The sequence below is a fragment of the Opisthocomus hoazin genome, chromosome 6, assembly GCF_030867145.1.
Source record: "Opisthocomus hoazin isolate bOpiHoa1 chromosome 6, bOpiHoa1.hap1, whole genome shotgun sequence".
NCBI classification, from domain to species: domain Eukaryota; kingdom Metazoa; phylum Chordata; class Aves; order Opisthocomiformes; family Opisthocomidae; genus Opisthocomus; species Opisthocomus hoazin.
This window is the reverse complement of record NC_134419.1, coordinates 58387881-58402637: the sequence shown is the minus strand read 5'-3', so window position 1 is coordinate 58402637 and position 14757 is coordinate 58387881. Positions and strand designations below refer to the sequence as shown.

Sequence of the window (14757 nt, the reverse complement as noted above, 5' to 3'; positions counted from 1 at the left end):
TGTGTGGTCAGTTACTTCATCCACTGTCAAGTTTGCTGCCTTCTACCTCCACTGCGTACTAGTTGTCTAGTGGAGGTACTAAGGACTAGTACTAGGTACTAAGAGAGTTTGGAAAGGCAGCAGAAACTTGGCCAGCACCAAGGGACAAGGCTATTGGAGCAGTGTATTGGGGCTGACTCTAGTGTGCGATTTAGCACCAGTACCTCTCATAACTGTCGTAGGAAGGAGAGAAGTATCCAACAAAGAGCAGCTAACTTTTTACTGAGAAACTCTTGTGTAGCTTGGTCAAAGGAAGAAATGAAGACCTTTGAGTTATTTGAAGTTAGGAGACTGGAGTTGGGCGTTTTGACACATGGGTGCAACTTTAGGTGGAAAGAGCAATATCATCACAATAAAAGCAGTACCATCACGATACTGCTGTGATTGTACACTTAACAGAATGGTAAATAGTCACTAGTATTAACCTACGGTGTCAGGACCACATAATACATAGTAGCATGCGCAACCAAATATTAGATAGACTATCATGGGCATCTTAAAATGAAGCTATATAACCACACTCATGGGATGTTTTTGCAGTATTGTTGTAGGAACTAAAAAAAAACTTTTTTGGTTTGGCCTGGATAAATGCCAGGTGCCCACTGGAACCACTCTATCACTCCCCCTCCTCAGCTAGACAGGGGAGAGGAAATATGAAGGGATCGAGGGCTGAGATAAGGACAGTGAGAGATCACTCACCAGTTACCGCCATGGACAAAACAGACTGAACTTGGGGAGAAACGGGAGTGTAATTTATCACCAGTCAAATCGGAGTAGGATAATGAGAAATAAAGCCAGATCTTAAAGCACCTTCCCCCCACCCATCCCTTCTTCCCGGGCTCAGCTTCACCCGCATTTCTCTCCCTCCTCCCCCGAGCAGCACAGGGGGACAGGGAACGGAGGTTATGGTCAGTTCATCACATGTCGTCTCTGCCGCTCCTTCCTCCTCAGGACGAGGACTCCTCACACTCTTCCCCTGCTCCAGTGTGAAGGTCCCTCTCACAGGAGACAGTTCTCCACAAACTTCTCCAACGCGAGTCCTTCCCATGGGGTGCAGCTATTCATGAACTGCTCCAGCGTGGTTCCCTTCCACGGGGTGCAGTCCTTCAGGAACAGGCTGCTCCAGCATGGGTCCCCCATGGGGTCACAAACCCTGCCAGCAAACCTGCTCTGGCGTGGGCTCCTCTCTCCACAGGTTCACAGGTGGATCTCTGCTCCACCATGGACCTCCATGGACTGCAGGGAAACAACCTGCCTCACCATGGTCTTCATCACGAGCTGCAAGGGAAGGCTCTCTGCTCCAGTGTCTTGAGCACCTCCTCCCTCCTGCTTCTTCACTGACCTTGGTGTCTTCAGAGTTGTTGCTTTCAAATCGTCTCACTCCTCTCTCTCGACTGCTGTCTCCCCGCAGTTTTTTTTTCCTTTTCTTAAATATGTTATCACAGAGGTGCTGCCACTGTCGCTAACTGACTTGGCCTTGGCCAGCTGTGGGTCCGTCTTAGAGCTGTCTGGCACTGGCTTTTTCAGACATGGGGGAAGTTTCTCACAAAAGCTACCTCTACAGCCCCCCGGCTACAAAAACCTTGCCACGCAAACCCGTAACATGTAAGAAAATTCAAGAACGTTTAGAAACAGAGAGGTTTTTTATTTAACTAACCAATTAGACTGTACCAATCAGCACTCTCATACACACATTCTCAGGGGGGGCAAAATGTGTGTATCCAAGTGGTCTGGCCAAGGTCACCTGAGTGTGACATGGAAGGCAAGGGTTGCCAACTATGGAGTCCTCTATATGCCTTCTGGGTTCTGCTTGAGGCCCAAAGGCCAGCTCTTTCTTGGCCTCTAAGGTCCTTTAGGAGTCATAAGTTACTATGGCGTGATATTTTGCTTCTGCATCTGGTTAACTTCATGTTTCATAAATATTAGGGAACATTGCTGCTGGGTGGCTTTCATTTTCTTGTTTGAAGTATCATAGGACTGTAACCCATCCTCCTTTTGGGGTAACAGGAAGAGATACATCCTATGAAATGTGTTGTATCCTACTGCTGTCCTTCTGTTAACAGGTGCAGGTCTTCTGCTGATGAGTCACCTTCTCTGTGGCACATCACGGTGCAAGCAACACATTCTTCAGCACTTACCAGTTTGACTGGTGTTAATCATGTCCTTGGCTATCAAGGCATACCGTTCCCCTAACTCCTGCTCTGGTGTTTCTCCTGGTGCTTTCATGCATGTACAAGCCACCAGACTGTATGCCCAGAACACTGGTTGTTCTTTTGTCTGTTGCCTCTTGCCAAGCACAAGGATAAGCCAGTCACAAGCAGGGAGATGCTTAACTAGCTGTCATCTGATCTTGGCATCCTGAACTGGGAAAGAGAGTATCATTCTGATTTTAGCAATAAAAGAAGATCAACTCTTGTGAAACCGCAGCCAGATGAGCATGATTCACTTGCAGTAACCTTGGAGAACCTTGCTCAAGTAAAGAACCTGGTAAGGAAAGCACTGCTTATCTGGTTATACCTCTGCTAGTTTAAAGCCTCTCAGCTAGGCTGGGATATCTCCAGCATCTCTGATTAGATGTTTAGTAGGGGTTTTATTCATGCTAGAGTTGCACAGTGAAGCTTCACGAAACAATGAATTCTTTTCTCAACACCTTGCTAGAATTGTTCATGCAATCATTTTGTTCACAGTAGTGAAACTGAATCAATAAAAGCATAAATGTTCCTGAATGTTCATTGCAAAATATCTGAGATGTCGCCAGTGGTTTGTCTCAGTGAATTCTTCCCCCATTTCTTTGCTCAGAACACCCCAGAACAACCCTGAAATTCTTGTACTTCTCTGATCTCTCTTCGTTGCACAATTGGCTTTATTTTAAAGCTAAAAGAGTTTGGTCCGTTCATGAGCAGACCTGGACCAGCTTCAGCAAACTTTCTCAATAAATACTAACATTTTTCAAAATTGATATCACGGTACTCTTGGGCTTTTTTCCAATGCGATGAAGTAAAGAGGCTCAGCTTAGCCAATACCCTCGTCAGGGCTATCAGAGACCTTGTCCTGGTTTTAGCTGGGATAGAGTTAATTTCCCTCCCAGTAGCTGCTGTGTTTTGGATTTAGTATGAGCAGAATGTAGATAACACTGATGTTTTCAGTTGCTGCTAAGAAATCAAGGACTTCTTCCAGTTGCCCATATTCAGCTACTGAGCAGGTGTGCAGGAGCTGGGAGGGAGCATAGCCAGGCAGCTCACCCAGTGGAATAATATTTCCAGCAGCAGTGGAAATATTCCATACCATAGACGTCATGCTCAGTTTGTGAATGGGGGTTGGCCGAGGGGGGAGGAATGTTGTTTTTTTCTTTCTCTTTTCCATGAGATTGAATCCTCTCTTGTCTAAGACTTCAAATTTTCCCAGGAGTTTGGTCTTTTTTGGGAGTTTTGCGAAATCCACAAGTTCCGGGTTCTGTGGTCACTGCTCAGGGACTGGCTGCGAATCGGTGGTGGGGCAGTGAGAAAGTTGTATTGTATAGTTTGTTTTGCATATTCATTATAGTCATTATTATTAATAATATTATTATTGTTAGTAGTAGTATTTCCTTTGTTGTCCTATTAAACTGTCTTTATTTCAACCCACAAGTTTTACCTTTTGTCCATTTCTCCTCCCCATCCTGTTGGGGGGGGAAGGGAGGGGTGAGCAAGTGGCTGTCTGCTGGTTGGTTGCCGGCTGCTGAGTTAAACCACGACAGAACTTCATGGAGCAGTTACATGTCCCACATGATACAGTCCAGGATCAGGAGTGGAGACCAGCAGAGGCTTGTGGGGAGCGCTGTAGGTGGTTATATCTTATCATGATTTGGGCTAATTGTAACTTTCCATAGCCTTATACCATCCCCATCTGTCTAAAGTATGAATATACAAGAATACAAGCTGGAAGACCAGTTACTGGGTCTTTCTTCCAATCATTCATCTAGCAATCTCAAATAAAATTTGGAAATAGCATAGGAAATAACAAAGAAATTGCTCAGAGTTCTGAAACAAGAAAGCGACATATGCTCAACTGAATGAAACTCTGAATCTACTCAGCAATGCCAGTGACTATCAGAAACTGCTGTCAGGCTTCCTCTTAAGGATCAAAAACCACGAAAAGGCAGTACATTATCTGACATAACTTGATGAAACCTTATCCTAGATTAACCCTCGTACAAATCCATTTCTAAGTAATGATGTAGGCCAGTTCATTGCTTAAAACAAACACCAAAGCTATCCTAAGGTTACTTACAAAAGCACAACTTCACTTTAAGTATGTGCCTGTGCATAATCCTCAAGTGGGAAGGACGCTGTAGTAGATATGCTCACCACCTTTCCAGTGTGGACACAGCCTGGAGCTGACCATATGTTCCACAGTTCATGGAGCTGATAATGTTCTCCACTGTTCATGTGTGTGCTGCCTTTTTTTGCATTGACCATGACGATGATAGAAAATTATAGATCAGCAAACATGGTGTAATTACTGTATTTTGAATGGGATATGACACAGTTTTAAGCCCTTCTGGGCTTGTGTGCCATACACAAGCAGATCAAGAATGGCTTTGCATGAGCACATCTGGAAGAAAATTAAGTAGGTGGCTGAATGACCAACATCCTCCACACGTGTAGGCATATGACTGAGATGATTGGTTTGCTCGCACAAGGAGAATAAAAAGGCACCACTGCTGTACCATGAATACATTCAATGGGGTGGTGAAGACCTTGTGCTGCATTGTGAAGTCTAAGGGCAAGAGACTGAGTTGATCTGGACCCCGACATCATGGGCTGATGTCCCAGCCTAACTGGGTCTGTGCCATCACATGGACCTGCCTGATGACTTTTGACTTGACTGATAGGCTTGAGACATGCAAGGACTCCAATTCCAGCAAGATCAACACAGCTCGCCATGTAACTCAGTCCATCTATTGATCAAGGCAATCTCAGATGGCGGAACATCACAATATTTATGCTACAAGCACCTTCGTTGTTTACCATTCTGTTTCCTTCCAAAATGCATGGCTTCAAATGTTGTTGATCCTTGCACAGGACATGGGAAGCAAGTACCAGTGCCATAGTGAGCAAAGCACTTCCATAACCTGATTTAGAGAGAATTTCCCAAAATGCTCCATCGTAGGAGACTGCCAGTGAATGAAGATAATGCAATACACACATTGCATCAGATAATTACAGAAGTGGCAGAAACATTATAACCTGAACTGAAAGAGATCAAACCCTGCAATTCTTAGAAATTTTTAGAAGCAAAAATTCAGTACTTTTAAACTAAGCATAAATAACTTCTTGCAAGCTTTTCAGAAGCCTGTCTGGGAAACATCTTGCCAAGCTTTGGGTGTTTATTTGCAAGTCTTCTTGCATTTGCATTGATACCCATTGCATGAACACAGTGCAGTCCTGTAAGAATGCTTCTCCAGGACAGAGCCCTGCAGTGTGGGATTTCTGGAAGAACAGGGACGTATTGTGAGCAACCCAGACACTCTGACTATGGACTTGATCGGTTTGTAGCAGCACAGGCTTCAAGCAGCACAGGCCTCAAGGCCACTCTCAGGCCGGCTGCGGGAAAACAGACATTTCCCAGGCCGGCTGTGGGAAAACAGTCATTCTCAGGCCAGCTGCGGGTAAACAGTCGTTCTATGAATAATGACCAATCATAGTTGAGTACTGCTTATGTAACCCAGGTGTTTTATTGATAGATGTTTTATGTATAGTGACCAATCATAGCTGAGTGCTGTACAGAGTGTTTATGTATAGTGACTAATCATAACCGAGTGCTGTCTATATAATCCAGATTCTCTGCTAATGAAGTTGAATGTTATGGATCATATTGGTCGAGTCGTTGATCCCGCCGCAACACTGCAGTAAATAACTAATCGCACAGAAAAAGACGTCATTACAAATGTAATAAGTGAGGTAGTTAATGACTGTTGCTCCAGATGACAGATCATACCTAACCTATAGCCTAGGTCTTACACCCTGAGATTCCTCACCCCGACCTGCTTTCTTCTGTGGTCAAGACCACCATCTCAAGACAGTTGGATGAAAGTGTGCTGCTAAGACCCACAGTTTGCCTCTGCAGAGCAGCCGTGCTGGGCTTGATACCCCTCCTCACCCTCCAGTCTGCCCTCTGTGACCCACCTCTTCCCTGTAGGCCACAGGGTGGGGCATGCTAGTTGCACCGTGGGTAGTGGGCATCTGCAAGGGTTACAAGTCCCTTAGCAACAGGAGTGTTGGACAAGCAGCATTCCCTCACCTGCACATGGCAAGCTATCTAAGCTGAAAATCCCCATAGTCTTCTGGAGGTTTAAGGCAGTACGACCACACAGAGCCCAGTGGACCCTATCTTACTTTATTATTGCTATTATTATTATGATTATTATTTGTACATCTTTGTGGAAAGAGGGCCTTATCCTTCACCCTGCTTGCTCCTAGGCATAATTTAATAATACAGTTACACAAACAGGCAAATTCACAATTCCTCCCCTAATTGATATATTATTAAGAAGTGTAATCCAGAAGCTGAAAACAGAGTTAGACTCATTACTGGCTTCCACCAGACTCTTCTTCTCTCTTCCACTAAGGAAAACAAAAGCATTTCCTGAGAGTCAGCAAAAGGTGGCCTTTCCAGCTGGGTTTGTGCCTTGGTCATATTGCTTAAAATGGTGAAAATTGGTGTTTCCTGGTAGAACTCATAGAAAACCTTTCTGTGTACAAGCAAGGCTGGTGTCATCCAAATCAACATGAATTTGAGAAAGATTCCCTATGTTAGCAAAATGGGTAGTTCCCATGGAAAAAATCCCAAGTTCTTTTTGTTGTCACCAGGCAGAAAGTTTCTAGCTCCTTCCAGCTGTAAAGTACAGCAATGAACATCAGGTTGCTGGGATTCTTGGTGTGGAAGAGTCACCAGAAGGTGGATAAAGCTACACTGGCAGGATTCATTGCTCGACCCACCATGTGGTCCCATCTGAGCACACTTACTCTCATGAAACACCAGCATCCAGGAGGGAGCTGAGCTGCTGTCCAGGTGTTTGCAGCTGAGAACCCAAGTGTAGGCAGGCCAGAGCTCACAACAGTGACCAGAAGCCAAATTCCACTGAAATTTCTTGTTGCTGGAAACCCACGTGAGGCACTTGGGACACTCAGGATCCAATGGCCATGCCCAACTTCTGCAAAGACCTCAGCCTATTTAACCTAAATTCTACCTGCTTTCATGACAATCTGGTTGGCTTGTTTTCCTCACTTGTCAGAGTAATATCAATCTACTAAGAGTTGCAGTTTAATGAGCCTTTTCCCCCTCTTTTTTTCTTCACTTTTTTTTCCTAATAAAAGAAGACCTAGAAGTCAAACAAGAAACTAATAATTACTGCCACTGGTCCAGCTCTAGGCGCTCTTCTCCATCAGTTCAAGAATTTCTTTGTACACTTGTTCGTACACTTGCATACCCCAAAGGAAATCAAAGTGGACAAATTCAGGAATGTACTTTTTGTATACCATGTTGGTTATACGAGGCAGTGTGATGTTTACATCTTCGGGGGCTGAAATCCAGTCCCTGCCACCATACCATGCAGCAAGCGGGGCTTTCATATTTTCCAGCTCATAGAAAGGAGGTGTGGTCTGGAAGACAAATAGTGTGGCTTGAGGAAGGAAAGCCTGGGAGGTCACATGCAAGTCAAAAATTCAAACTATTCCCTCTTGCTGCTTGGAATTTCTCCCCTATCCCAAGAGACGGTACAGAAACTATCACCAGAGATTCTGACTATGCCTTGGGCTCCTGCGCTTTTCACCAAAGGGTCAAAAAGTCATCACTGAATGACATCACAGACCTTTTTTTGTAACATAGGTACAATCCTGTTTGACCATATAAGGTAAATTCTGTAAATCCCATGAAGTTCAGTTTCAGCCACTGCACTATTTTAATTGTAATTATTTTTTCTCTTTTAAAACTGACGAATGAGAATGGATTTCTCTTACCTGGTTGTAATGAAGCATGTTGTCACTGCCATAATCATAATATTTGAATTCTCCTGACTGATAGAGCTGGAAAAGGAGGAGACCTGTTTTTATTATTCATACATTAGAGGAGACTGTAAGAAAGTTAAAAAGGGTGACCGGGGAACTGCACCAAGGCCCAGGGATGCTATTTGTTTTATGTGATGTTGTCTTTTGGGAGGACAGCTCAACCCTTCTTCTCAAAGAAGACATGAATCAGTCCTTTGGGCAAGTTTTCTTTGTCTGTCATGATCAATGTCTACAACAGAAGGATATGACTCTGTGCATGTTTTCAACGATTAGTGGTTGTATGATTGGTTGGCTCTACTGACCCCCAGCTCTTAGCCTTTACTCTAGCATCTCCTGTGCTGGTTTATTACCAGTTTTTCTTCCATCTCTGTCTTCTACCAGCTCCAAAGACTCTTATGTTGAAAGTCATGGCCAAAAGAAGTGCATCTGCACCAGTGTTTTGTGTCAATTCTCCCCTTTCTCTCTAATATTGCTCTCCAGGGAGAGCAATGGAGGACTACACCAAAGCACTGAGAAGAGGTCCTTGGCAGCTGAGAAAAGACAACAAGGGCCCTGGCTGCATGTGATCTAATTCTGTAACAGGAAATATTACCTGGCGCCAATGTAACAAGTTTTTTAGGGATGTTGAATCAGGGTAGTGGGACAGGTAGACGTCTATGCGGCTCTGCAAGAAACCATTGGAGACATTTATTCTCTGCATGGAGGGAAATGCCATTAGAAATACAACTGATATGGGTCAATAGCCACACAAGTCTTTCACTCACACAGGCTAGCTGGAGCTTGCATTTGTACAAACTACATCGTCTTAGCTCTGTGAAGGCACAGCTCAGCCACATGCTATGTGAACACACACCGCAGACAGCAGCATGAACAGTGCTGTAGAGCTCCCTTCAGTCAGCCGAGCAATTCCCATGGGATGCTGGGTCATGTTATGAGCCTATGTGGTTTTCAAACCAAAGTAAATCTCCATGTCTTTTGCAAAGACAATATGCAACTCATCACAGTAGCTCTACACGTTGTTTCTAGCATGTTTCCTCATTGGAATATTAAGATATTACACCAACACTTTCCTTGATAAACAGTGGCCCAGCTCTGACTCTGTCCATGATCAAACTATCATTGCTTGGTACTCTGCATGAATCTGTCTCCAGTTTTACTCACATGACCAGTTTGTGGCAGAATCTGGACCTTGAAATCTTGGCTGACCCCAAGGAGATAGCTCTTTCCCGAGCAAGCGGGGCATCCCTGGGACCACAGAGCTCACCTGGACATGTCCCCAAGCAACCTGCTGTAGCTGTAGTGTTGGCCCTGGTGGGAGCAGGGTCAGACTGGAGAACCCACCCTGGTGCCTCCAGCCTGAATTTTTCTATGACTCTGTGTTCAGTGCAGTGGAGAACAGGGAAAGGTTCTGATTTGGGGATAAATATGTTCTAAGTGATGGTAGACTGAAGAGTTGAGGGCCCACCTCTCCTAGTAGTGGACTGAAGAGGTTCTGTAAGAGCCTGTTCTGCTATTGAAGCACGTGTGAAATTACAAATCCCTTGGTGAAAGAGAAATCCTGGGAGCCCATTGAGCACTGAAAGAATTTCTCTGCTCTCTCTTTCAGCATCAACCCCACTGGGGGGACAACGTACATGGTGGATGTGTGACCTTGTGTACACTCTGGGCTTCCCTCTGGTGCCAATGCAAGAACATCACAATGGCCAACGCAATGGCCAGATTGCAAAATGCTGCCACAATGACCAGATTTTTTGACAAATTGAAGATGTGAAAGGCCAGTTGAAGGCAGCTTGTTGTCAACTCAGAGCCATCAATGAGAAACTGGATCACTTAAAAGGTAAGCTGGACTGTACATACCACATTCAAGCTGTTGGTGAACCCACCAGGCAGGTAAAGGACCAAGCAGCACAGGCTTTTAAAGATGGGGTAGCTGCACAGACTGGAAATAACTTGCTTCAAGATCTCGTCCTTGTCAAAGACCACTGTGCGTCCTAAAATGAGCTGTGAAAATCAAAGGCATTGATCAGTGTGGTTCATGTTTCTCTTTTGCTTCCAGATGCTTCCCCACCTCTCTGCTCACCCCTGAAAGCAGCTGTCTTCCTTGCCACAACTTTGGCCCTGGAAGAGCCCTGACCTTCCTAGAAGAAGTTTCTCCTAGAATGATGGACCCAAAAACAGTATCTAGAAATAGATCTTCTCAGATTATGGCTGGACAGGAGGATGCTCTACACTGTTTAATGCCCCACAGGCTCAATAGCATGGGCACAAATGTACCTGCTCAACGCAAAGGGCACACAGAGGCCAAGGAAATGGAAGTGATGTACAAGCACTGCAGGTCTCAGGTAATGAGACCTTCCCATTCCCTCCTTCCCCTTCACACTAGACAAGCATGTGGCAAGCACATACCTTAACTAGCCCCTCAGGAAGGTCAAACACCCTTACCAAGGGTGACTTCATATTTGAGTTTGTGGTGATAGGAGCCAAGGCGAAAAACATCTTGATTTTGCGATCCAGCTCGGGAATGGATGAAAATGCAACGAAACCTGTGGGAGGCAGAAGGAAGCAGACCCTGCCCTGTTATTTCTGAAGGAGTTGTTGACTCCCAGGCATGTATGCTCATCGGAAGGACCCTTGGAAGTGGCTCTAGCAGGTTGGTGACTTGACCTGAAGCCTTTGCTGCTGATGCATTTCAGCTCCCAGCTTGATGCCTCAGCCCAGCTGCAGCTCCCGCAAGCGCTTGGGGCCCTGACAGCAGTTGGATGCACCAAAAGCCATCACTGCAACTGGTTTTGGGCTGTCACTGCTCAAAACTGTTCTGTTAAAGCAAACAGGGATTTTTACCTGCTCTTTTCCCTCCGTTGATTGGACATGCCCGGATGTTACCATCCCCTTCCAGGCTCTTAGGAGAACACTCCCAAACCAGATGTGTGCAGCTAATGTAACTCTGACAGTGATCTAATCTCCTTCTAAGTACCTGTGGTGGTGCCTTGAGAGTAAGCCACGTAGTATAACTGCTCCTGTCCAGTTTTCTGCAGAATATAGTTGATCGTCGCTGGAAGGTCATACACGGCCATCTCATGAAAGCTGCAATGGAGATGGGCACATGACAAAATTGCTGTTGCTGACCTTGAGAGCAACGGGCAGGACACAGAAAGTAGTGCCATGACTATCTGGGGAGTGGGTGAGTGCTCTAGCAGGTATGGGCACCACTGTGGCATCTTGGTGGTGTTTGTTTATGCCTATTGGCAAATGGTGTGACTGTTAGCAGAACTGTTCCTCTAGCCTACAGACACTGCTGAGGGTACCAGGTACCTGCCCACCATTCAGCTTCACAGAAAATACCTGTAATCTGAGTATTTCTGGTGGTAAAACTCAAACTCTTTGTGCTTTCGTGACCAGCTGTTCCCCCGGCTGTTTCCGATCCAGACGTCGTAGCCGGCGTCAGCGAGGATGAAGCCTAGGCTGCTGTTGGGCAAGTTGGTAACCCAGTTGCTTCCCTCCAACACCAAGCCATGCTGCAGGAGGACCACGGGCTTTGGAGCTGAAGAAAGAGGAGGAGGACTGTTTTGGTTTCGGCTGCCGCCGGCAAAAAAAGTGCCACGCGGCCGCCCCTCCCCCCGCTGCGGTGTGGAGGAGAATGGAAAGAAAACAGGCAGAAACTGGTGGGTCGGGATAAAGGCAGTTTAACAGAACAGCAAACAAAGGGAACAACAACAACAACGATACAGATAAAGAGAATACACAGAACAGACCGCACGACCCCACAGACCCGCTCTCCCGGACAGGACTGGTGCCGCACGCTCCTCAGCCACGAGTGAGTTCCTACCCCCCCCCCTCCCCGCGCCGCTCCCCCCCCCCACCGGAACCCAGCGTGACGTCACATGGTATGGAATACCGGGCTCTGTCTGGCCAGGTGGGGTCAGCCCCCACCCCCGGCTGTGCCTCTTCCTGGAGTCCGGTGAAAATTAACCCTGTCCTGGCCGAACCCAGGACAAGGACGATCATTTTCTCTGACCACTAGCAAAATTGACCATTCACATCCAGATATGGCTTTCGCAGCAATGCCCTGGGGAAGTGACTCCAGTGCAGGGAGATGGTCACCTGTATCCTCAGCCTCTACGGAAAGGTGTTTTTGAGTTAGGCTCTTTGGTCATCCCAGGGCAGAGAAAACTGATACAGCAAAGCTGAAAAATAAAGTTGGACTTCACATGGGTTGCAGCTTGGTAAATCATGCTCCCAGGAGGAAAGAAACCAAGACCCACATCTGGCTGGACACTGACTGTGCCCTTTTTATGGAGACCACCCTCCTCATGGTGCCTTTTGTTTGGCTCAGGTACACTGGGTCTAACCAGCAGACACTGAAAACCCATAAGAGTCTAAGTGTCTCCCATGGCACGGTGACACCATGCTGCCCCATTGCAAGTGACATGGGTACTGGAGCGGTCAAAAGTGTCTCCTCCACCCAATTCTGCCCACTTTAAGCCATATGGTCAAGTCTTAGCTTCCCAGAACAAACTTAAGATCACTTTTAGAAAGGACCAGGAAGCCTGAAGTGCTGTAGGACGAGAGTGGAAGATATATTATTGAAAAGTTTAGTTTGGAAAGGATTTCTGGAGGTCTCTGCTCCAATCCCCTCCTCAAAGCAGGTCCAAATTCACAGCCACAATAGTATCATCACAAGGATATCTGAATTCATACGGTAGGGCAGCCACAGGTTGCAGCATGAAAAAGTTGAAAGAAAAGTGACTTTCCTTTCCTTTTTTTTTTTCTATTTTCCTCTTTTTTTTTTGTTGGTTTTTAGACCCTCAGCATAACACTTCTATTTCCATCCTGAACAGCTAAGGACAAAGCTTTCTGAATGGAAATCTGACTTTTTACACTTGTTTGCCAGGTTCATATGCCAGTCCTCCTGCTTCCCAGGAGAGGGACACCCTGCCAATAACGTGGCATCATGCCTTCCACTTTGAAACAGCAGTTCAAGTGAAGAACAGAAAGGAGCCAAGATGGTGAGATGGCATTGGATAGGACATGTGGGATTTTTTTGCTGTCAAATGGCTTTTTGCTGCCTCACTGGCTGTCTTTGAGCTGGGGTAAAACCTGGTACAAGATTTCTCCGTCCCGTTCATTCTCCTTATCTTTTCCTCTTTGGAGCAGACCCTCTCAGAACAAGAAGGTCAGTGTGGTGGACACCAGCATTTCTTCTGCTCCCAAGGCTAATCCTACAGGGAAAGTTGTTGCCTGGAGGACCCAGCCCATGATGAGACAGGTCTGACCATGGCCTACTCCAGCCCAGCAAAGCTCTCATGGTCCCTGGGTCAGGAAGACCTTCTCGTGGCACTTACGGGGACAGAACATGCTGGAGCTCTGTGCCTCTGCTTCGTGGGAGGTGCTCATGCTTCCTGGGTTGTCTCTGCCATGAGGAATCCTCTGCATGGTGAGGTAATAGCCATCATCTGTCACCACTTCATGTTCCTCATAGGGGTACCCATGGTACTGTACAATTTCACCCTGTGGGAAGGGAAGGACAGTATGGGATGGACCCCTAGGGAGGTGGGTGTCTCCATCCCAGAGGGTATCAGGGCTTGGCTAGATGAAGCCAACAGTGGCTGCCCTGAGCTGGTGGTGGTGACTCCTGCTGTCATCGGGACAGTGGGTAAGGACCTTCCAATGCCCCTTCCACCAATGCTGCTGTGATGTCATGACTTCAGCTAAAATTTTTGGCAGGTCTGAGTTTCCCTCACTCTCTGAGCAGGTCTGGTAAAGAAAGACCCATTGTCACTTTTCATGTTGCAATCAATGTTTGTGCCCAGGGAGGTTGTGGATTCTCCTTCTCTGGAGATATTCAAGACCTGCCTGGACAAGGTCCTCTACAGCCTACTGTAGGTGACCCTGCTTCGGCAGGAGGGTTGGACTGGATGACCCACAGAGGTCCCTTCCAACCCCTACCATTCTGTGATTCTGTGATTCTGTGAAGAGTAGGGTGGCAAATATAGCGAAGCTCCAACCCTGAGACAGCTGTGTTGCAAAGCTGTTGACTTGGACCGAACTCCCTCATAAATATCTGCCATAAATCTCCATATACATAAGCACAGGGAGACAAAAGCTCTAATAAAACCCTGGTACCAAACCCCGGTGAAGATACACATGTAGAGATCATGTATCCTGCCCAGCCTATGGCAGCATTGGTAGCTTGCATGCCTAAGACAGAAAAGAAGGGCGAGAAGTCTGGACTTACAATATCCATGGACACCTCGGGGCTCGCACCCGACTTCTCACTGCCACACATTAAATAAGCAATGGTGATGAACAGCCACATCATGGTGCTCTGCAAAACATTGTCAACATAATGAGCATGAGAGTCTTTGGTGGACCTGACACAGAAGCCAGGCATTGCACATACTTCACTTGCCATACACTACACTTCCGTTAGTCTATCAATCTGACCACTAAACATCTGAAATAATTACAAATTTAAAATTCTCTAATTTGTGCTAAAATCTTATTTTCCTTATCTTGAACAATGCCAGAGTCCAAACTCCATCACATTTTAATCACACATTCTCCATCAGATTCTTGTATTCAGAAAAAAGGCATAGGTATGTATACAGCTATACCCTCCCAGGCGAATCTGGTCTTCGAGGGAATAGTTGCAGACTATTCATCTAAAGAG

General features: G+C 46.1%; 1 protein-coding gene across 1 annotated transcript; it reads right to left on the bottom strand.

Annotated features, from left to right (window-relative positions):
• Window positions 1-7448: 7448 nt before the first annotated feature.
• On the bottom strand, window positions 7449-14406 carry LOC104330375 (lipase member M). Its single transcript, XM_009935576.1, has 9 exons — window positions 14323-14406; window positions 13430-13595; window positions 11430-11628; window positions 11062-11171; window positions 10494-10630; window positions 9945-10088; window positions 8680-8751; window positions 8040-8105; window positions 7449-7682 (listed from the first exon to the last, which is right to left on the bottom strand). The coding sequence occupies exons 1-9, from the start codon at window positions 14404-14406 to the stop codon at window positions 7449-7451; spliced, it is 1212 nt and encodes a 403-aa protein (XP_009933878.1).
• Between the last annotated feature and the right edge of the window lie 351 nt (window positions 14407-14757).

Bases quoted from the DNA above. Each gene is read 5' to 3' on its own strand.
- LOC104330375 (XM_009935576.1), bottom strand. From the start codon at position 14,406: ATGATGTGGCTGTTCATCACCATTGCTTATTTAATGTGTGGCAGTGAG. The intron at 10,631-11,061 runs GTACTTAGAAGG...TGCCTCCCACAG, and splicing joins CTCTCAAGGCACCACCACAG to GTTTCGTTGCATTTTCATCC. The intron at 8,752-9,944 runs GTATGTACAGTC...GGTTTCTTGCAG, and splicing joins TCACCAACAGCTTGAATGTG to AGCCGCATAGACGTCTACCT.